This window comes from Onychostruthus taczanowskii, unplaced genomic scaffold (genome assembly GCF_017590055.1).
Source record: "Onychostruthus taczanowskii isolate IOZ18803 unplaced genomic scaffold, ASM1759005v1 scaffold50, whole genome shotgun sequence".
Taxonomy (NCBI): domain Eukaryota; kingdom Metazoa; phylum Chordata; class Aves; order Passeriformes; family Passeridae; genus Onychostruthus; species Onychostruthus taczanowskii.
The window spans coordinates 2,560,043-2,582,565 of record NW_024502569.1 but is presented as its reverse complement, the minus strand read 5'-3'; the positions used below and the strand labels follow the sequence as shown (position 1 = coordinate 2,582,565).

Here is a 22,523-nt window from a genome sequence, read left to right as displayed (position 1 = left end):
TTTAGTTAGCTGCTACTCAGACAACAATTCTAGTGATGCTAACCCACCCACTCACATTTTAGTTTACTGGACATAAGATGGCCAAAAGATACAAGGGGAAAAGAAAGTCCTTAATTTTTATAAAAGCATGCAACCACAGAGAGTATGCAGACAGAAACAGACCAGGAACTAGACAGACATCCTAAGTGACAACAAAGAAAGAATTGATTCAGTTAGGACAATAAAATTCCTTTTGAACACACCATGAAAATTATTTTTTGTTGATGAATATCCATAAAATATTGTACAACAACTGTAGCCAACATCACTGAAATGTCCTCTACATCTTATAAGGTTTGGGAGGTATAGTGTGGTTTTCAAATATCAACTAATAGAATAAAGTCCATGTTATTTCACCCTACCTGTTGCCATTTGCCCTTAATTGCTGGATCTCTGATCGACTGGCAATGTCTCTGGATTTGCTGGATGACACCCTGGTAATATACCATAGAAGAGTCATAATTCCCAAGGAGTGCATATTCTCTTCCTTTTTTGGCATTATCACAAATCTCTGCTAAATTCATCTTCACTCAGAAATCTAAAAGAGAACATAATTACCAGAAAAAATGAATTTTACATGCTGTAGAATAATTCAGACAGTGATGCTTTAGTTTTGTTATTTCTCTCATAGCTGAATTGTGTCTTTCCAACCCTGCTCCCATCCAGTCCTGCTCTTCTACAACCATTTATGTCTGGAGTATCTCTTTACTAGCCTAAGGTTTCAGATCATGAATCGTAACTCTTTTATAGTGATTAAAAACACAACTTCTTTGCTGCCTTTGGCCCCAATCCTGTTACATTAATGAAATAAAATTAAATGCCCTTCCCACACTGAAACTAACAAACTCAACTTTAATTTGTAGATCACCACAATGTATTAGCTGCCATCAGCTGTGAATCACAAATCACACGAGGCATTAAATTGCTTTTTATTCTGTTGTACTACATACGTGCCTAAATGTGCCAACCAGCATCAGGGATGTCTGCACTTCACACTTTCAAGAGCCCTCACCCTAATGAGATTATGATATGGTTGAATGACTGCTCCACTATAGATGAAGTTGAGAGCCTCATTCTGTTTAAATATTCTTTCAAAGTACTCCAGCATCCACATGCTGACTTGAATTTTTTCATTAAATTTAACATGTCACTTTGGGATTTATGGTGGAGTTAGCAATCCAAATTTAACATTCCTTAGAACAGTGATTCCCAAAGTACAACCTTCCCCTAGTCCTCAAATTGCATCATGACTTCAAGGCAGACCCATAGCCCAGCTTTTCCCAGTAACCAGTCAAGAAAGCAATAACCCAGACATTCAGAATTAAGCTGTGTTGTACAGCTAGGTTTGTATTTAAGGTTCAGGATTGAAGCAGTGCCTGCCCTTTTATCTGAACCTCATGTGACCCAAAGTTTAGGTCCCCACCACAGAAAGAGTATCAGTTCCTTTCCCTTGTACTCTCAGTACATGTGGGGGTCCCTGACATTCAGCAAGATATAAACCTCTGGAAATGAAAACTAAAAAATTGCAATTCATAGCTATGCAATACAGAGTTGAATTGAGCAAGAGGGAGGAGATCAGCTCTGGAGCGTGGTCCACTAGCTGTATCAAGGGTTTGGCAAGACCAAGGAGGTGAAGAAGAAACTGGGAAGGAGGGATACAAGCACAGTTCAGGCTACACAGCTGAAAACAGCCCATGCTACAGGAGTGCACACTGAAGGAACAGGTGGCAGCAGATAGAAGCCAGAACAGGGAGAAGCAACCTTTTACATCCCAGTGGGTTATAAAAATGTTAGTAGGTTTTATAAACAGACACGACTAGAGCAAGATGGCATTAAGGAGGATGTGTCTTATGCCTTTGCACTCCCTTGCGCTTAGCAAAATTCAAACCCATGACAAGTTAAACAGACATCCACATGAAATTCATTCTGCCCTGAGCAAACACACGCTGCACCTCCCAAGGGTGCCACACTGACAGACCTAACTGCTGCCTTCAGCTGCACACCGGGTCTGCTCCACCACCTCATCACTCCTGCTCCCTGCAACAAAGCCATGGAAACCTGCCACCCTCACTTAAACCCACAGGTCACACAGCTTGCATGTGGCTGATGACTCTGATAGCAAGAACATGCTGCTGCCCCGCAGCTGACACTGCACCAAGCACAGCAGGACTTACTGGGGCTTCACTTGTCCTCATGCTGTGCTGCACATTTCAGCTCACACAGCATTCCCGCTGGCTGTTGCAAACTACAGGGCAGGAGAAAATCTAAGATGGAAAGGGTGGCAACCCTAATTTTGCATCCTGACTTAGGCAGGATACATCATTACCAAGATCTGGATTAGTTGCAACAAAGATCATTTAATTTTCAAATACAGAAGATTGTAACAAATAGGGAAAAAAAAAGTGATGTCACTCACATTGCACAGGAAATGCATAAAATGACAGGAACTAAAGACAGTTTGTAACCCATTCAGATCTCATGAGTCAGCTTAGAAATGAACAGAAGACCATGTGGGGCAGAAGCCATTGGCCTGTCTTCAAACACATCCAGGTTAGGAACTGCTTCACAACCAGCCTGTCACCATTAAGAAAAAACATTCCTCAAATCTCTGGAGGTTTTCCACATATGTAGTGTAAGACAGCAAGTAAAGAAAACATTTTTAAGGAACTGCTGAATTCAATTTCTAGAAATCCATTAAACAGAACACATACTTGCTTTACAACCTCTCATTGCTCTTTATTACAGTTAGTTCCCCCCCTCTGGGCATGTTTAACTCCCTTTTGCCTTAAGAGGGCTGATACAACCAACTCCCCTTAATTCCAGAAGAGTCTCCTGCTCACCAGAGGAGACAACCTCTTCATCTCTTCTGTGGTGGAAGCTGGGTCAATCCACAGGCAGGAGGCAAGCCATAGGAGCCATGTAAATATGTGCCCACTTCAGGACAGTGGTTAGACAAGGAAGGTGAGGCAGGATGCAGAAAAATATACACAGTTTTAAAACTGCAGGAGCAAACCAAACAAGACTCTCCTGTTTCCTCCAGCTACCAAGAGTTTGGGGGCTTCTGGTCTCATGCTTGTGATGCCAAAGCTTATGCATGAGCTTGATGTCTGGTGTGTCATGCTGAAGAGCTCATAAAACACTGACAGGCACTGAAACTTGGAGCATGGAGGGAGGCTGGTGCACGTACACCTATGTACCTCCTGAGCAGTCAATACCTCCAGAGCTAGGCTGACAAAAGCCCCTGGATTTTTCTCGTGGATTCAGGCACTTCAGTTTTTACTCATCACCTACCCTAGACACCAAAGGTGTCATATAGCTTGAAAAGGTGAATATAGTGTCACCCATTTACCTGAGCTTTATTTGAAGCAGCAGCTGTAGGCCTCAGTCCTAAATCAGTGCTTTCCTGGAATCCCAGGCAGCTCTCTGAGATTCTACTGCTATTTAAAACTAATGCTAAAAATGGTTAAAACAAATTACAAGCCTCCTATGCACACCAGTGAAGGTAAAGTTACTTCAGAATAACCAAAGCAAATCAAAATAACTAAGTCCAAAATCAAGAAAAAAAAATATTTTTGGACGGAATTATTTCCTGTGTTGTTTTCTGGTCATCCCATTCTTCGATGTCAGGGATGGGGAGGGAGGGGGAAGTAACTACAACTAGGTGAGGACCTTTCCATGTTATGTACTCACTCTTTATTATCTGTTCTACATTGTATTATCGAGTTCATACAACATCAGAGACATCCAAGGAACCAGAAATACAGAAATCATAAATAAAGCATTTTGTTGTTTGTTATCTGGAGCTTTGTTTAGATATTTAATTTTCCTACCATACCACAGCCACATCTTTTAAGTAAATATACAGCCAGGAACAACTGTTGTCAAGTACATTTAAAACAACTTACCCACTACTTGTGACACCAGCTTTTCATTCTACCATTGTGTGGTTCTCTCCTGCACTAGACCGTAACAGCTCCACTGCAAGTCAAGATCCTTGGAGATTCCTCAGTTCACGGATCATTGACAAGAAGAGACATTACAGACATTCATGTCGGCATAGCTGCCACACATGGGGTCTTAAACCCACTTGTTAAAAACCCTGCAGCAGCCAGGCTAAAAGGTCACAGGGGATATTAATCTCTGTTCTTTGGAGCATAAGCTGGGCTGATCCCTATCTGGGGTCAGAAAAGAATTTTTCTCCCAGAATTAAAGCAATGCACAATTGAGCAAGATCCAAAAGGCAGTCTCTACTTTAACATTAAAGCATTATACACACAAACATATCCATGGGCAGATACAGTGACTGTGTGGATGACAGGCAAAGGGGGACAGCTTAGCATTATTCCCAACTTGTGTGCAACACCAGTGGGAATGGATTCAGGCCTGGCCCCCTTCAAACCATCTGTCAGTGCTATCTCACCAGTCTTACCAGAGGCAGCAAATGCTCTCCCCTGTAGAGGGTGTCTGCAGCAGGGCTTTTCCTCTTGCTTGATCCCAAACATTCACTCTGCAAGTGCCAAAATGGAAGGCATCTGCTATCTTTCTATGTCTCTTTTATGCATGTGTTTGTTTTGACACAACCAGTGACACCACTGCATCCCATTTTCTCCACAGGCTCTTGACTCTTGCACGGGATGGAGCACACTCATTAAATGAGCTGTTAGACACTTTTGCTTTATTCTCGTTGTTTCAATACTCACATCAAGCCTTATTTATACCTACTAATCAGAGTTTTCTCCAAATCAGATGTTAATTCCCCACTGAGAGGGCTATACCATACATGGATTTTCATGGGCATGTGTCTTTCTCTGATCAAAATTTTATCCAGGCAAAACAAAAACATTCCACAGCTTCCTGAGATTGCTGGACAGATGCTCTCACATCATGGCAGTCCTGCAGTACTGCTGACTGGACAGTTGAACATCTGGAAAGGCCTGGACATACGCTGATGAAGATTGGCTACTAACCCTGTTTCTCATTTTCTGTAAATCAGCCGTGCGTGATGTTGGGCATCCCGAAATGCAATGTAAGAGTTACAACGAATGTCACAAGACAGAGAGTCACACTGTCAGGCACCATCAGTGCTTATGACTGAGGTATGACTGTACACTTTCCACTTCAACAAGGCAGAGCCAGGATGACTGTCTGCCACCACACAATCCCAGAACAGGTCAATTGCCACACAGAGCAAAGCAAGGAAGAGAAGTCCACTGTCGAGAGGTTTTGATTTTTTGGATTTATACACTTTTCATGTGCAACCATTTCCATTATCAGACTCTAAGTCATAAACTGAAATTATTTTTCTTCAAATTCCTCTTACTGCTTGGAAGTTTTTCGTTACAGTTAATTGAAACCTGCCCTTCTTAGGTTAAAGCCATATCGATTTTGTAAGCCAGCTTTGACCAGTTTCAAACAGCTCTCTCTCCCTCAATTTTGTCTTCACTTAAAATAGCACAACGATCTGATTTTCAGTCTTCTCTTAGAACTTAAAAATTGTTAAAACAGAGACACGTAACAATGCTTTACCTGAGAAAGCATAAACAGCAACACTAACTGGAACATTGTCAGAGGAAAAAAAAAAGTGTTTTTCCCCACATGACATGTGACTTCTACTAGAAGCCTACAGAATTCTACTTCTGACAGAAATACAGACTATTTTTTCTTACATGCTTGATACATTTTATTTGATTTTTCAGAATAAGATATTTAAAAAAGCAATAATTAAAAGAAATTAAATAAATCTTTCCTGCTTTATTATAAAGATTATGTCTTTCATTTTGGTGTTGGGTGCAGAACAACTGATCTTCATTGCCAATAACTATCTGTCCCTGTTCAGAAGCAATTGCTGATGCTGTAGACATTACGTTTGCATGACAAAAACAACATTTTAACTGATTATTGTCAGATAAAAAACAAACAAACAAAAGGCTTGCCAAGTTCCATAGCTAAATCCATCTTTCCCTGTTAACATGGCTTTGTTTGAACATGCAGCTGTGGTCCCATGGACTGGTGTGAAAACTAATGATCATGACTTCACAGGATCACGGCTCCTGTTAAAAACATATCTGTAAGTAAGGGCATGGCTCAGTTCCAGCAGATTTGAATCAAAACTACATGTAAATGAATCAAAGATGAGAAATGTTATGCCAGTGCTGTTTTTTCTTTTTGCTGTGTGCATTAGCAGTGACAAGGCTGGCTACAATTGCAGCAGCAGCAGCGTTGGGGTTGCAGCAGGTTATGCCATTTTTAAAGCAGTACAGACACCAGATAAAACACACACACACACACACACACACACACACACACATATATATCATGGTACAGGAAACCCAGCACCAAGGGATCTCTTAATTCAGTCAACTGCTTTCTGCTAACTGGTTTTTGGCCTCTTTGCATTGAAACTCTGTTTTGCAATAGCAGACGTAGAGTTAATGTGGAAATGTGTATGGAAGTGGGAAAGAGAAGAAGAATGCATGCAGGCCTCAAACTATTTTTGTGTGCATTCTTAACTTGAAACAGAGATTTACTTGAGTGCAAGTGAAAAAAAAAAGTCTTCAAATGAAGTAAAGACATTCACCACGGGTTAAAAGGAATCACATAAGAAAACACTAAATAGGTGGCCAGTCTTTTAATTAAAGATTAATTTCGATATTTAAATTAGAGATTTCATTAGTTTGGTGAACCAAACAGAAAGCATCCTGGAGAATGAAATAGCTATATGCAGAGCCTTTGAAGTACAGTTCTCTGAAAAAGCAGAAAGGAGAATCAGAGACGGCTGTGCTATTCCTAAAACTGAGTGTGAACCGTATCCTTCTCCAAGCACCTCATACTCCAGTTTCAGACACATCCATATGGCCCCATCACCACTACCTGGGGTAATGAGGTGTTCATTAGCAAGGCTGGGCAACAAAAAGAGCTAAAACAAATGCTGTGGGGCACTCTGGGGAGTGTAACTCCACACACACGTGGGTCAGGCAGTGACAGGCTTGCCAGCTTCTGTTCTATCTTAGCCCTGCTGGACCCAGGTAAAATGCAACACCACAATCAACCCCTCCTCTGACAGGATGCAGGGCCCAGAGACCTGAAGGACTCTGTAGGGCCTGTCTGGAACTCCACAAAGTGGAACCCAGCCCGAGTCAATAATCCTTCTGGTCCTTTGTGGAGCCACTTGCTTCTCTGCATATCATGTGTGTAAGCACTTCTGGTAGAGCAAACATGCCACCAAAGATTCCCAAGATGGTCTGTGCAGAGCCAGCTCGGGTTTAGAGCGTTTCTTAGGTCGGCTCTGTGCCAAGAAAGGCAGTGAAACTGCTCCTGCACCTGGCCCTGGATACAGCACTGCCGTGTTCCCCCCACACCAGACCACAGCCAGCTCCACAACGACTCCGTGCTGCTGCTGCTCCATTCCAGCTCAGCCAAGCTGCATCCCAGATAAGCTTTCCATGAATAACTGGAGGTTTAATACACTCACAGAGGTGTTTATAACCCTGACTCATAAGGTCAGAATTTTGGGCTGAATACTTTTCCACCTCTTGAACTCCACTCTGAATGTCAAAGAATTGGCTCTTTAGGACTAAGGAAATGTAATACTTGCATAGAATACATTTTTTAAAATATACATTTATATGCATATTGATGTTAGTGCTACAGACATGAAGTCTTCAGATTTCTCGGTTCATCCCCAGAAAAATCAGCTTTTTTTTTTTTTTATTATTATTAATTACACAGAAAACCAGATAAATTTTTTTTTTTTTTTTTTTTCTTGTATTCCATTTATTTCACAGTCTTTTGATTTGGCATAGGTCAGGGCAGGAAACATCTCTCCCCATTACCTGCTCAAAAGCCCAAATCTCCAAGAGCCAGGCACCCCAAGCACTCTGTAGCTGCAATGTTCCTTCTGCAGTGTGGCAAGTACCAGGAGCTGCAAGAGAGAAGCTGAAGCCTGTCTAGGATATAGCTGACATAGGGATGGGGGGAAAAGGAAGAAAAAGGAAACTGCTCAACAATCTGCAACTGCAATCAAGCATTCATTGGAAAGAAACCATCTCTGTGAAATGTGAAACTGTAGTAGGAATAGACATTCAATATTCATATACAAGAGAGTACTAATGCACGGATGCTTTTAAGATACAGATTTTCAGGAAGAAAAAATGACACCCCCTTATATACCAATCATAAACACATGTATTTTAAGTATGGTATATAGAGAAACTATAATTTTATTCCCCCTTATGACTGTTAGAGAACATAAGATAAAAACACTAGAACTGTCAGGTGAGGAAATGGAGAGAGAAAAGGGACAAATGCTGACATCATGGCAGAATTTTTTTGGGAAAAAATAGAAATGTAGCAGAATGATTTTTAAAAAGTAACACTGTCCAGACCACCCAGTGCAACAAGCTCAACGGAGCCTAAGCATGGCAGTAGACGTTAAACTGGAAACCATAAAGGCAAACTGGTTGGAGAAACTTTCCAGAGCTCCCTCTGACCATTGCCTCCTTCGTACCCATTCCCAGCCTCCGGGCTGCTCTGCCTTCTGCACAGCTCTCTGTGCCTCTGCTCCACCACTCCTCCTCCAGCACATATCCATCCATCCATCCATCCATCCATCCATCCATCCATCCATCCATCCATCCACCTATGTTCCCACGCGCCCCTTTCCTTGTATTCTTTCTCTCCCCCACCGGCATCCAGACGCCCCAGTCCATCCTCCCCTCACCGCAGGTACCCACCCATTCAGTGCCCTGCCCGCGCCTCCCCTCTGCAGCCGCACCGCCCCTGCGCCCACCCTCCCAGCCGGCCCTGCCGCACTGCCCCTCCCTCCAGCCCCTCCCGCCCCGGCAGCGGCGCAGGGGCTTCTCTCCCTCGCTGTTCCGAGGGAAGAGCCGCCTCAGCGCCCTCATTCCGAGGGAGCCTCCCGTCCCCACAGGGGTCCCCTCCGCAGCACCCATCTCCCCCCCCTCCCCCGAGAGCGCTGGGGGCTGTAGTTTCCTCCCGCCGCCTCTCCCGGCAGCCCGTAGCGACCGGCGGAGGGGCGCGGACTACACTTCCCGACACGCTCCGCGGGAGATGGGGGGGGTGCCCCCGCCCTCCTCCAGCCTGTACCGCTGGTTTCCCCCCCATCCCCGCCGCCTCTCTCGGCGTGGCGGTGTCCGAGCCGCCGCCCGCCGCGGGCAGCAGCGCCGTGAGGGGCTGCCCCGTTCCCGGGCCCTGCCGTTACCTGGGAGAGCCGGGGGTGCGTGTCCGCGGGCGGGAGCGGCGCGGGGAGGGGGCGCAGCGCTGCGGCTCTGTCAGAGCGGGGCCGGGGGGGGAGCNNNNCGCGCGCGCGGCGACGGGCGGTTGCCATGGCGGCGGCGGCGGGCGCGGGGAGGGGACGGCACCGCCGCTCCGGCCTCCGGAGCGCCTCCGCTTGTCCTGGCGGCGGGGGAAAGCGATTTTCCTAAAGGAAAACCCCGCGGCACCGCCGGCGATGGCTGCGGGCGCCGCCGCCCAGCCCGCGTTTAGCAGCCCTCGGCGGGGCTCCGCGCTGAGCATCCCCGGCGCAGGCGGGCGGAGAGCGTCCCGCTCGCTGCGGGAGCCGGAGCGGCGCGGGGCCGGCCGGGCAGGAGGGAGGGAGTGCCGGAGCCGAGCGCCCCGGCTGGCTGCTGAGCGCCCGCCGTGCTCTGCGCTGTGCTGCGCCAGGGCTCGGGGCGGGGAGGCTGCAAACACAGAGCCACAGGGTGCGTCAGGCGGGAAGGGAGCGCCGTGGGTCACCTGCTCCAAACCCCCGGCTCAAGCAGGGCCGTGCCGCAGCACATGGCGCAGGATTGCGTCCAGACCCTTCTTGAACTGCTCCAGTGAGGGAGGCTCCACAAGCACTCTGGGCAATCTGTTCCAGTGCACGGTCATTGCACAGTAAAGTTCTTCCTCATGTTCAGCTGGAACTTCCTGTGCATCAGTTTCTGTCCTTGCGTCGTGTCCTTGCAGCTGGAACCAGCGGGAAGAGCTCTGAATACACATCAGAGCCAGTTCACACTCAGAATGCAAACCTCATGTGCCTCCAATTCGTCTGTGGGAGTGTCTGTCTAGGAAATGCAGAGCATACGTTTGTCCTGTGTGCGTGCAGAAGGGCACTGGACCATCTTTGCTATAGCAGTCTAATACACTTTGATAGAATCGTAAAGGAACTGATTTAGGGATTTGCCCTGTTCCTGGACCAAAGCGGTATTTGGCGATCAGAGGCAGTCACACAGGGTGGCACCACCCAGTTTGTGTCAGCTCCTGAGGGTGAATGTTCCTGAAACATGCAGGTCACTGTTAGTACGAGCAGCCTGGTGCCCTGCGAGGGGAGCCGTGCAGTTATAAACCTTTCTAAGGCTGTAATTTCACAGTTAATGCAAGACAGCCTGTGTCTGTATTGCCACCGAAAGGGGCAGTCCTGCATTCCTCTCTGATCATGGATATGCCTTCCTGTTTGTTATTTACACCGCAGTAACACTGATGATGCCATCTGGCAAGGCAAGCCTGGGATCTGATCTGGTAGAGAGCCAGATTTGCTCCTCCAAAAAATTAACTGAGTTCAGCTGGAACTGAAAGTTCCTGAATTAGCTGAGTCTGTAGAGCTGCTGCAGGCACAAGGAAGGCAGAGGAGATGTGGAGGCAGGAGCAGCCCATGGAATCTGCAGCCCAGTGGATCTGAGCTGTGTTTCTGTGTGCAGATGCACCACTGCAGTGAGCCCTTACTGCTGAAACTGCCTTGTGACAGCTCTGAGAGTGTCCCAGTGACGATGAATCTTGTGATCACACCTGGTAGTAGTACATGATTTCTCCGGAAAATTTCTGTTGTAGTTAGTTTAAGGCACCAGCATGAGGTTGTATCTCGCAATAAGGTTCTCAGACGTGCTAAGTGACACAAGAGCAGGGATTGAAACTAAAAGCTCAGTATGCCTCTTAAACAATACAGCATGCGTGAGTGTGTCACTCATATATCTACAGATCTTGTTTCTGTCAAAATCATGTGGAGATTCTTATGTCTTTGTGAGAATTTTGGAACCGGGGCCAAAATCATGATGAATTCATAACAGCTGCAACTCTGGCTTCCCCCATTTCCAGATTCCTTCGAACTTGCCTGCCCATGACATCAATTCCTGCTGGTTTTCCACATACACAAAAGCATAGATGCTGTGCAGACCTTACAGAGTTCAACCTTTCTAGGGGAGAGCAGATGACAAGTGGCCTCGTCCCAGCACTTCCATAATATCCCTTCCCACGAGACTATGTACCTCTTACCACATTAGGCAACACATTAAGTGCTTTGTCTGAGGATTGTATCCCCCAGCTAGGAAATTGTGACCCAGAGAAAGATGGTTATTTGGGTGAAATTTGTCTGGTTGGGTTTTTTCCCCCACCCCTTTTTTTAGTAACAATTGAGTCAAGCAGGGCTGCTTCCCCGTGGCAGAGGCTCCCCATGCTACAGCTGACCTCCCTTTTGAAAAGCAGTTGTTCAACACTAGAACAATACCAGTGCCAACCTATTTTGACCACTCTGAGGCAAGGTTTGGTAAGCATGAGTCTCCACAGTTTGCCAAGATATGCTGTGGCTGTGTCAGCAGGAAGAACTGTGTCTTCAGGTTCCTGGCCATGCACTGTATGCACACATGTATATAGGGTAGTTCATGTTGGAGGGGACCTCAGAAGGTCATCTAGTCCAGCCAGGCAATCAGAAGTTCATAAACCTGTTAGTAAGCCATAAGAATAATAACTTTAAGTGTGAAATTTCTTAGTCCTTCCTATTGCTGGGTCAAATTTGAGCAAATCTGTCTGGACTTCTGCAAAAGGTACTGCTTCTCTGACCTCATTACTGAAGGTTCCTGCCTTCACAGCAGTCCCTGGATTGAAAACCACTAATGTTTCTAAGCCATTTTAATGCAAAATATGGTGTTAAAATCATCTTATGAGCAGTTCAGGGTAATTTTACAGGACCTGGTGTTGAAGCAGCTGGTACTAGTGTGTCTCATTCCACTGACTCTGCTGTGAGGCAGTAATTTCAGGCAAAGAGGAGGTAGGAAATTGCTGGGAGGGGAGGTGACACCTTAAGCCACTGAAGCTTTTTCTACTCTGGGCATATTCTCATGGCTTACAACTTCTTTATTTTTTGATAGAGGCTATAAACCTAGCAGTTCTGGATAAGACATGATGGTGGTGGGTGTCAGCAAGTGTGGTTAGGCAGGATCCAGCTGTGTTGGTGGAGGAGAGCATTACTCACAGCCAGACCCCAGAGACTTATCATGGCCCTTTCCAGCAATCTGCAAATCTGCCAGCAGAGCTGATTGTGTGCCCGCTCACTCTGATTTATTCTAGTCAGTTCAATCAGAAGCTGATAGAAATTAATGTAACTCTTTTGCCATGAACATTAGATTTGGTTCAGAAGTGTCTCTTCCGCTAGAGTAATTGCAGACACTGTCAGAGAAGTTTAAAGCTGTGCACTCTCAGGGTCTCTGACAGATTAACAAAACTGGTTTCTGAATTGATTTGGTTATCATTACGTAAATTCCACTGACTAGAGTGCTGGCACTGGCTTTTAGCACAAAGTAGCAGAGAGCTTCATTTGTAACCTCCTCCCACCCACAAAGTTCTGCAAGGAGAAGGTTGAAGTCATGTGAGAAGTCTATGAATTATGAACTGCCCTCTGCTTCTGTCTTCCCTTCCCCTTGCAATTATATTTAACTAGACTGCAGGAATTATTGTGCCTTCATAATAAGCTTTAATGCTGAGATGCAAACATAACTCTTTACCAAAGATCTTACAGGCTGTATGGAGAAATGCTGTAATAATGAAAAGGGAAGAACAATAGGGAAGCAGTAGGGAGAAGAAGATGCATGTTACATATTCATGGACATTACCCTTCCAAGGGAAGTTATGCACAAGTCAGTAAAGGCATCAGTAGACTGTTAATTTTCATCCACACATAGTAATTGTTCTTCTGCGTAGATATTTTTATGGAATTATATTTACCAGTATGACACATCCACCAATTTTTCTCCTAGGAAAGAACTTCAGAGTTTGAACACTGAGAAAGGTTTAGTCAACATCCTTCCCACAAGGCACATCTCAAAGTGCTGTGAATTGTTAATAGAGAGCAGTGTAAGAGAAAGTAGTTGATTTTCAAACAGGATTGATTGCAATTAAGCCAGAAGGCGAGAGGTGGAATAGACAAGGATGTTTTTATTTATCTGGTCAATGTAGACATCTGTCATGTAGAATTTTTCCTCTGACTTAAGATTTTGGGGATACAATTCCTGCTTCAACCAAGGTGGACTGTGCCCTGAATGTGCTTAATTTTTATCCAGTGCTTATAGCAGACTCATCTGATCAACATAAGTGTAAGTGTTTGCACTGTAGATGTCTAATGGTAGGTGACAGGAGTCCCACCCAATGTGTTGAGTTGTTAGAGCCCTAGAGAGGGAAAGCTGTCATGGCAGTTTTATGTTGGTCGATTAAAATGATGAAGAACAGGCCAGTGCCACTTTAATGGAAATCACAGGTGGAAGAGAAGACAGATCTTTGAGATAAGTTGAAACAAGCCCACAGTGCCCTGGGAAAAAACCCCACCTGTTCTGCTTTGAGTTTGTGGACAGAAATTAGAAAAACAAACAGGAACTAGGATCTTGTGTTTCTTTTATGTGTATACTTAACATGCAGAAGCATTTTGTGTGTGTTGGAGCATTACTTTTTGGAGAAGGAATAAGAAAGGAGTTTACAGCAGTCAAAACAAAGAGAGAGGAAACTTGGACAGAAACCTCAGAGAAAGTAGAGTCATGCCCAAGGAACTGGATGTCAGCAACTGTTAAGTGAAAATCTGGACCAGGAAAGAAAGTTTATTCACACCATCTCGACTTTGTGGCAGACCACTAGGCAGTATCAAGTGTCAAAGTTACCCTTAATCCATCTGCTGGGGTTGACAGCTGAGAGAAAATCTCTCATGATTTGCTTTTGTTTGGTGGTATAACTCTTTCATGGTAAAGTGTGAGCTTTAAGCTGTTTTTTAAAGATGTGACATTCTGGAGTTGCACTGTCTGTCCCACTGCAATAAGTTTGAGCCTCACTGCTCAGTTTCTACCACATTTGCAGAAGGATGGAGGTGTAACAGAGTTCCTTTTAGCTTTGGAGTAAGTAGCACAGTAGAAACGTACACTCAGCTGGTGCTTCTGCTGAGCACAGCAGACTCAGCTGTTCTAGATTTCATCTGGCAGCAAGCTGCCCAGTGTGCCCATGTAAAATGACTGGCAGCTCCCCACTTAACGATACGTGCAGCTTCTGTGCACAAGTTGCAATACCATGTATGATCCATTGGCAAGTTTCTTGAAGGGATGAGGGCTAAGTGGAAATGGATACGACACCATAGGATAGTAGGCTTTGATAGTTTGAACCAGTTATATCAGTTGAGCCCATTAACTCAGGCACAGCCATTTCAAGTCATGCTGGTATATATTATTCTCGTTCCCCTGTAGATGTTTTTCTGACTTAGCAGTGGCAGTTTCAAATCAGGGAGCTGTTGGGCAGCTTTTTGCACATGCTGTGTAGATGCCCAAGCCACTAGAACAAACAAATCACAGTCTAATGCATATTAATGGCTTGCCCAGCATGTTTGATTTCTTAGGCGTGTTAGTTGCAGTTCCGCAGTGTGAGACACTAGAAAATGAATTGGCTTTAACAATCCTCTCCTGTAAACATATTCATCCAGGAGAGAAGATAGCTACATTTAAAGAGCATTCCTTCCACAACTGTCTCAAGTAGTCCTTTGAATAGTGCTGTGATCAATGGCAATGAGGGTGTTTACACTGGAGAAAGACACTCTGAAAATTGCTGTTCTGGTGTGTGCCTTAGTATCAAGATTTTGCAGGGCAGGAGGTAAGTCATGCATCTGCACTAAAAGAACAACTTCACAACTTCTGCTGCTTTTTGATAAATTCTGAAACCTCCATCACTGGATATGTTAAAAGTTCTGAGTAGAAAAGAGCAATATAGACAAGATGTAATTACAGATCAAAGCTCCTAATTGAAATTTTTTATAAAATGTTTGAGGAGAGCAATAAAGTTAAATATACACTGGTGATCATTGTGAAGAATCTCTTTTCCCTTTCTGGTCCCCTAAAATGAATACTACTGGGAATTTGCAGTGGTTTCCATGTGAACAACCTAATCTGCTTCGTATTTTGAGAGTAAAATTTGGAATCTTTTTTTAACTTCAGAATTTAGACCATCACTGAACAATGTGCATTCTGTTACTGTTGTTCATTTATCTAATAAATGAGAAACATGGTTATGTCAGTAGAGGATCGGTGGCACAAAGAACAGTATCTCATAAAAGAACAGATATTGGCATCACAGTGAAACATGTTTTAAACTATTATAACATCCCATTCACATTCTCAGGGGGAATATTCACTGCCTACGTTTAAACATCTAACTTAGATGCCTAAATTAGGAGGCTTGTCTCCCTAGATGCCTTGCATAGTTGACGGAGTGAGAGAGGCTCCTCCAGAGAGCAGTTCAGACTGTTAGTTAGGCTTCTGCTCTGAATTATCTAGAGGAGCCTCTTCAACTTTGAATGCCTTTCTGTGCTATTCTTTGCATCTTTTCCTTGGCAACTAAACTGACTTACCTGGTTCCCACCCCTCAGCACTTGTTCTTGCCTTCTACTTTACATACCAGTCTGTCTCTTGGGCTGTGGGGATTGATGTGGTGGTACTGCCAGCTAGGTTGGTGAAATCGTCTGAGTTGAAAGGAACCCTACCAAAAAAGGTCTAACTTTTAACCTAGGTCGTGTCTCTGATGTTCTTAATTGCATGACCTTGTAAACAGGTCTGAGGAAGGGATGAGCTTTAGCAAGGGACAGAAATGCACTGTTGACCTCTTTGCCATGTGTGTCACCAAGAAAAAGATATGTTTAAGATGCAAGTTAAGGAGACTGAGTCTTGTATCTAAGCATCATTCTGTTCAAGCACATTATTTTTATACCTTACAGTTTCAAAAATGTCATGGAAGTTTATTATGGTTTGCATCACTGTAAGATATAATCTAGCCATGTATCTGTTATCCCTGTAAAAAGTGGCCATAATTTATACAGAATTATTTATCATATTTACAAATGTACCATGAAAAGGTGTGCCCAACTTTATAAATAAGGCTAGAAGCGTGGTGTTGCTACTAGCATAGAGCAGCTGCAGTCAAGTTGGAGTAGCTTAAGGAGTTCCCCACCCATCAGCCAAGGGCTGCTAATGTTCCATCAGACATGCTGGATGCATGTACCTACCTTTAATAGTTTATAGTGCAGGCATCTGCTTGTAAAATAGTTGTCTAAAATTCTTTTCAGAATCAGTGGAAAATCTGGCCTTTTAGATGATGCTTTATGTGACCCGTAAGAGATGCTGAGATATGAAGTACCTACATTTGGGCAGCTGGATCCCACCTCCAGGCTGAGCAGCTGCTCCTTCTACATGGAGCACTGCTGACTACAACAAGCGAGGTTCAACTGCCCTGTGTGCTGACCTCTAAAACCACCCAGGCTCAGCTGCTAGTGTGTCACTAAAACTTCATTTTCTGATCATTAAAACTCATTGCAGTTCAGACAGATTTGATGCTACTGGTGTCCACCACCAGGACACTTTTGCAGTCTCCGGCAGTTAAGGTATTGCATGTTGTTACAGAGTTAACCATCCTCTTATAAAACAGTATTCTTTTAAAACAAGCATGTATTAGGAATGTGAGCCACAAACCCAATGAGGTGAGACAATTATTAGTAGTTACTAGTAGTTTTGCATTGCACCTTTTGCTGCTTTTTAAATTTCAGTAGTCATCAGGTAGGCATCTTAACAACCTAGGAAGAGATTGTTTAATTATATTTATCTGTGACCTTCTATAACTTCACCTACCTAATTGCTTCTTTTAGGTGATGTACTCACCTCTTTCTGGTCCTTTTCCATGCAAGTAAGAATAAAAACATTCCTAAAGTTTTAAATAATGAAAAAGCTAAAATCCACAAGGAAGCACAGCTGAAGCTAAACTTCAATAAGCTAAGCTGGAGTTAAACCTATATGTGCTGTTGTCTTCCTGTATGTGTTTCCTCATTCAAATAATTCTTCATGTCACCTTAAAAGTTAAAAAAAAAGGAGGGGAAGTGTTAATTTTCATATTTGATGTATTTATAAATGTAATGAAGTTACAAAATGAGCCTGTTGTGGCTTAACCCCAGTAGGCAGCTCAGCCCCACACAGCTGCTCGTTCACTCCCCGGCCAGTGGGATGGGAGAATCAGAAGTGTAAAAGTGAGAAAACCCATGGGCTGAGATAAAGGCAGTTTAATAGGTAGTGCACAAGCCCCACAAGCAAGCAAAGAAAATTAAGAAATTCATTCACAACTTTCCAGAGCCAGTCAGGTGTTCAGCCATCTCCCAGGAAAGCCACGCTCCATCACACTTAATGATTATTTGGGGAGATCAACATTGTCACTGAACGTCTCACCTTCTTCCTTCTTCCTCCAGCTTTACATGCTGAGCATGACACCATGCTCAGGGATACCCCGTTGGTCAGCTGGGGTCAGCTGTCCCTGCTGTGTCCCCTCCCAGCTCCTTGTGCACCCCCAGCCCACTGGCTGGTGGGGTGGGGTGAGGCAGAAAAGGCCTTGACCCTGTGTAAGCCCTGCTCAGCAGTAACCACAACATCCCCATGTTATTACAGCACAAATCCAAAACACAGCCCTGCACCAGCTACTGTGAAGAAAATTAACTTTATCCCTTTAACTTTTAGCCAAAATCAATACAAGAGCCTTATGTCTTCACATCCTTTTACAGTGTAGAAATATATGTATGATGAGGGTACTTGTGCATAAGAAGATAGAAGATAGAGGTTTCCATAATTACATGTTATAAAAGAACAAAGGTTATCAAAAGAAGTTGTTCCAAGAGCACAGGAGAATAATATTGTATGGATTTCTCTGGATGGGGAAGGCAATCGTGTGCTCTTTCTTCTTGTCACTTTTTATCATTTTTATTCTGGGTTTCTGTTTTGCTCAGATACCAGAAAATCCCCCTCCTGTTGAGACAGTATTTGGGATCTTTCCACCTGATGAAAGCATTCTCCAGTGCCACTGTTCAGTGCAGTGCTGGCTGATACGGGCAGACAAGCTATGCCAGTATTTGCAAGTGTCTGCAAAGTCTGTATCCACACAAGAAAGAGAGTAGTTTTCCATCCCTAGGCTCAGTGATGCATGCTGATGAACACCAAGGATGCCTAGGGCTACTGCAGACTGCTCTGTCCACGCCACACAGCCCTGTACCCTGTATCTCATATGGATGTACCCTGTGGTGTCCATCTCTGCCCCGTGCAGAACCTGCAGGAATAGGGCTGGAAGACAGCATGGGTCTGGGAGAGCCAAAGACAAAGTTCTTGGCCATTTGGGGGGAATCTCGAGAGTGAATGCAGGGGATGTACCTGAAGAGGTCCCCAAGGAGAAAGCTGCAGTTTAGCAGAGGGGACTTTTGGGTGCTCAGACTTCCTCCCTGTCAGTGTAGGACATAGTGGTGACATTTCTTAAGTACCCAGTTTTAGTCCAATGGTGGGATGAGTTCTATCTAAACACACACATTTCTGTTGATTAGCTGAGCATCTGTGTTATTGTATGCAGATTTTGGAAACACAAGTGGTTAATACCATATATTGGAGGCACCTTATTCTTTCATACATACTGCTGAAGTAAAACCACTTACATTCCTAGTTAGTGGCTCACCTGCAACACGGCAGAGCTTTGGCTGGGCCTTAGATGTAAACATAACATTTTCTTTCCTGAGATAGCCTACACTGCAGTGATATTTTTAGCAGAAATGCAGTGCAAAAGTGAAGTAGATTATATTAATCGTTGTCTAGAAGCTTTCTATGCACTGCATAGGAAGTCCTTATTACATTTTTCATCAGGCCATATGGCATCTAAATATAATGTGCTAAATTACTAATGCAGGACAATAAATAACATTATGATTATGTGTTATGGGTGCCACCTCATACGTGCACAACAAGTAATTATAGTTGGAATGAGTAATGGAGATTTGAGTGTTCTATTTAGGAATATATGAGAAAGGACACAGTTTGTCATTAAGGATGGTAATTGTCTCATCTCACTTTGCAAATTCAATAAGTAGGTGTCCATACTAAGCCAGTCATCTGTGACTGTATCTGTGATCAGTGGAGAGGAACAGGGACTTTAAAAGATAAATGGTCCCTCCTCTCTTAGACAAATATTTTCAGAGACTGCATCTCAGAATCTCACACAAACAGAAAATCTTCAACAACATCTTTCTGAGGAAAAAAAGAGCACCTAGAAAGACCTGGTCACACATTGTAACCTTTCTCAGATGAATCTCCAAGTCTTCTCTGCTTCAGAGAGTGATCACCCATAGTGAAACTTTTGATGGTGTTTATTTAAGCCTTTTTTTATGTTCCAGTGATGAAAGTTTCACCATTTCCCTAGGCAGTCTATACCAATGCTTAATTTTCCTTAATCCTAGACTGTTGTCTAGTGGTTTAATGTAAATATCCTTTCCTGCAATTTATCCCTATTGCTTCTTCTTCTAATAAACATAAACAAGTTTATTTCATCCTTTTTCACAAGCACTTTCACATATTTAAAGATTCCCCTGCCCCCGGTTTTCTCTTCTTGACATCGTTTGTGTCTTGACACTGAACTAAAGTACAAGTAAAGTGATATTAGTAGGATTTTTGTAGAGTTAAACCTTCCCTCCCCTACTCCTTCACCCCCCAGTAACCTCAGTGTTGCACAGACTCCACCATAGCACTCTTGCATCTCTCTTGCTGCACCCAGGGTTGTGACACCCTAATGCTGTCGGTCTCTCAGCCCTGGCTAATTTCAAGTGAGCACTCCCAGCTCCTTCCTGGTAAATCGAGGACAGGAGAGGGTTAAGTGTTTGGTTGTTTAACACTTTTTATGGACACTAGCTGCTTCACAGCTTTCCAAGGCATGATGTCCACACTCAAAAGTGACAGTTTGAGGGCTTGTTAGCCAGTGTTTACAAGCATAATGTAGTTTTTGACTCATATCTGCCTTTTTCGTTTTCACTGAATGTACCATTTTCACTGACCTTCCATGCTTTCTAATTCCTTTACAGTGATACCTTCACAATTTCCACAAATCCAGCCATTTTGTTTGAGTGTACTGAAACGTGCTTAAGGATTTTGTGAGTTACGCTTCACAGAGAACATTTCACAGAACTATACATTATACCACAAAATTGTTCTTACCATGCTAATTTAAAACATATTTTTCTTTAGATTAGTTCATAAAGAGAGAGGAAGGAAGATATTTAGCTCCAGACAGCACTTGCAATAGAAATCAGTTATTTCTGTACAGCATCTTTCCTTTGAAATATCACTAAATGATTTCCAGAGAGAGGAAGAATGTAATTTAATGATCCCTTGCACAGCTCAAACACCTTTCATCAGAGCATCTCAAAGCATTTCAGACAAGCCTCAAAGCTTGTCTGTTTTTCCCCAACTATTTCAGTTGGCCTAATAAAAGATACTGTCTTCCTACACACATTGTATTGTTTAGCACTCAAAGCATTATCATACTTGTTTTACCGATAAGTAAAAGGGCCACAAAGAATCCACATAGTTTTATTTGAGACAGTGAATCTAAGGTGAACTCTGTGGGGTCTGGTTTTCACTGAGTCTCCAGGATGTGCAGAATACATGTTCTCAGATTACAGGCAGACATGTAGAGCGGAGTCTTCATTCCACTTACATCAGTGGCAAAGTTCCCACTGATCTGAATAAGGCTGAAATCGCATCCTAGCTTTCTAGCTGCTGCTTGCCAAAGTCAGCTTCAGACCTGTGCATCCTTCCCGTCTTCTGCGTCACTGTTAGTAATGGAGGTTCTGCCACACCATGCCTGGCATTTCCCCCTCAAGTAAGTGAACAAGACAAGTCTAAATAAGGAATGAGAGACCCCAGCAACAGGAGGGGGTGAGTGTGTGGTGTGTGGTTAACAGTCTCCCTGCAGTCACTGCAGATCCCTGCATCTGCCTGCACGCTCTCTGTGCTGGCAAAAGGAGCCCTATGAAGAGCCCTGTGGACAGGATTATCCTGAACTGGATGTGTGCTGTCCTGGCTCTTGAGTGCCCCAGGTTACAAATATGCTGCTGACACCACCACAAAAACCATGTCAGGTCTCTGTTACTATGTCTGAACTTTTTAATTAAAGGACAGTCTAACCATTTTGAGAAAATCTGGCAATCTCTTTCAGCTTCATTTTTGCTTAATTAAGACTGTGGATTTGGGCATACAGCACCAAATGCATCCAAAGAAACTGTTGTCTTAAGGAATTAACTAAGTCTTTTTATATACTGTCTGTGGAGTATGCACTTTCATCAGAAAACATATTATACAACAGAAATACAAACACTTTAAAATACAGATTACAAAAAGGAGCACAAAGAGAGAAAATGCCGTATACAGATGTCTTCTGCTCTTGAGGATAGATGAATACGGTCCTGATGAGAAAGAGAATATGTGTTCATTCTCACTCCCTGTACTGTCCATTTGTCCCTTGCTACAGGGGTCTTCTCAAGCTTGATGGTGGTGCAGCCTGGGTGGCTGGTCTTAGTATATTCTTGTTTATTTTTAAGCAGAATGATCACTAAATCCTCTTGCTGTGGTGCTAGACTGAGAACAGAAAGCTCTTGCCCATCTGGCATTTGTTATCTTCAGCTGCCTTTCCTCTTTCATAGGTATTTCAGGTCATGGATAAGCTAGAGGAAAAAAGAAAGTATTCATACCACCAATTTCAATTTGAAGGTAAAGAACACCAAACAGACAAGGTCTGAGAGTATCTTCTAGGCTCACAGAAACATTTTCATGTCTTTTTGGCAAAATTAAATGCTGGTGTTTCTATACACATCTTGTGTTACAAGCCACTTGCAAATCTTTATATCTGATCATTCTCTCATTGTGTTGGAAAACAATATGTGGGAGTTTCTTTCCATACTAGATCTTTGTGGATAACTTGCTAGTAAACTAATTTTACATGACTCAGATTTAAATAATAAAAAGGCTTAACTCCAGTCTGAGAAGAGTTTATTGTCCACAACTGTAGCCTAGAGACAAACTCCAGCACCTTTGGGACTCGGCTGAGGCAGCAATTAGGCAGCATTTTATTGTGATGCAGTGAGTGCGCAAAAGATGAAGCTGGACTACTCTCAAGAGCTTAGAAACAAAATTGGCTTCCTGGAGAGAGAACATAAGAAATCTGGCAACCTAAAAATATTTAAAGAGCTTAGGGCTCCCAGGGGAAAATTTCAAGCTATTGAAGTGGAAAAGACTGAGCATTTGCTAAGATTGAAAAAAAAAAAAAAAAAAAAAAAGAAAAAAAAAAAAAGGGGGGGGGGGGGGTTTACATGAAAAACGACAAAGTGGGGATTTTTTTACTGTAGCATT

At 43.5% G+C, this 22,523-nt stretch overlaps 1 protein-coding gene across 2 annotated transcripts in view; it reads right to left on the bottom strand.

Moving 5' to 3' along the window:
* KATNAL1 (katanin catalytic subunit A1 like 1) overlaps positions 1 to 9,324 on the bottom strand; it is a 37,577-nt gene extending 28,253 nt beyond the window's left edge. The window contains exons 1-3 of one of the 2 annotated variants that reach the window (XM_041416106.1): positions 9,260 to 9,324; positions 7,872 to 7,960; positions 402 to 577 (exon numbers count right to left, since the gene is read on the bottom strand). In XM_041416106.1, the coding sequence (XP_041272040.1) occupies positions 402 to 563 (162 nt within the window). In that variant the 5' untranslated portion in view covers positions 564 to 577; positions 7,872 to 7,960; positions 9,260 to 9,324. The remainder of the gene's footprint in view (positions 1 to 401; positions 578 to 7,871; positions 7,961 to 9,259) is intronic. The other variant, XM_041416108.1, reaches the window with a different exon arrangement.
* Between the last annotated feature and the right edge of the window lie 13,199 nt (positions 9,325 to 22,523).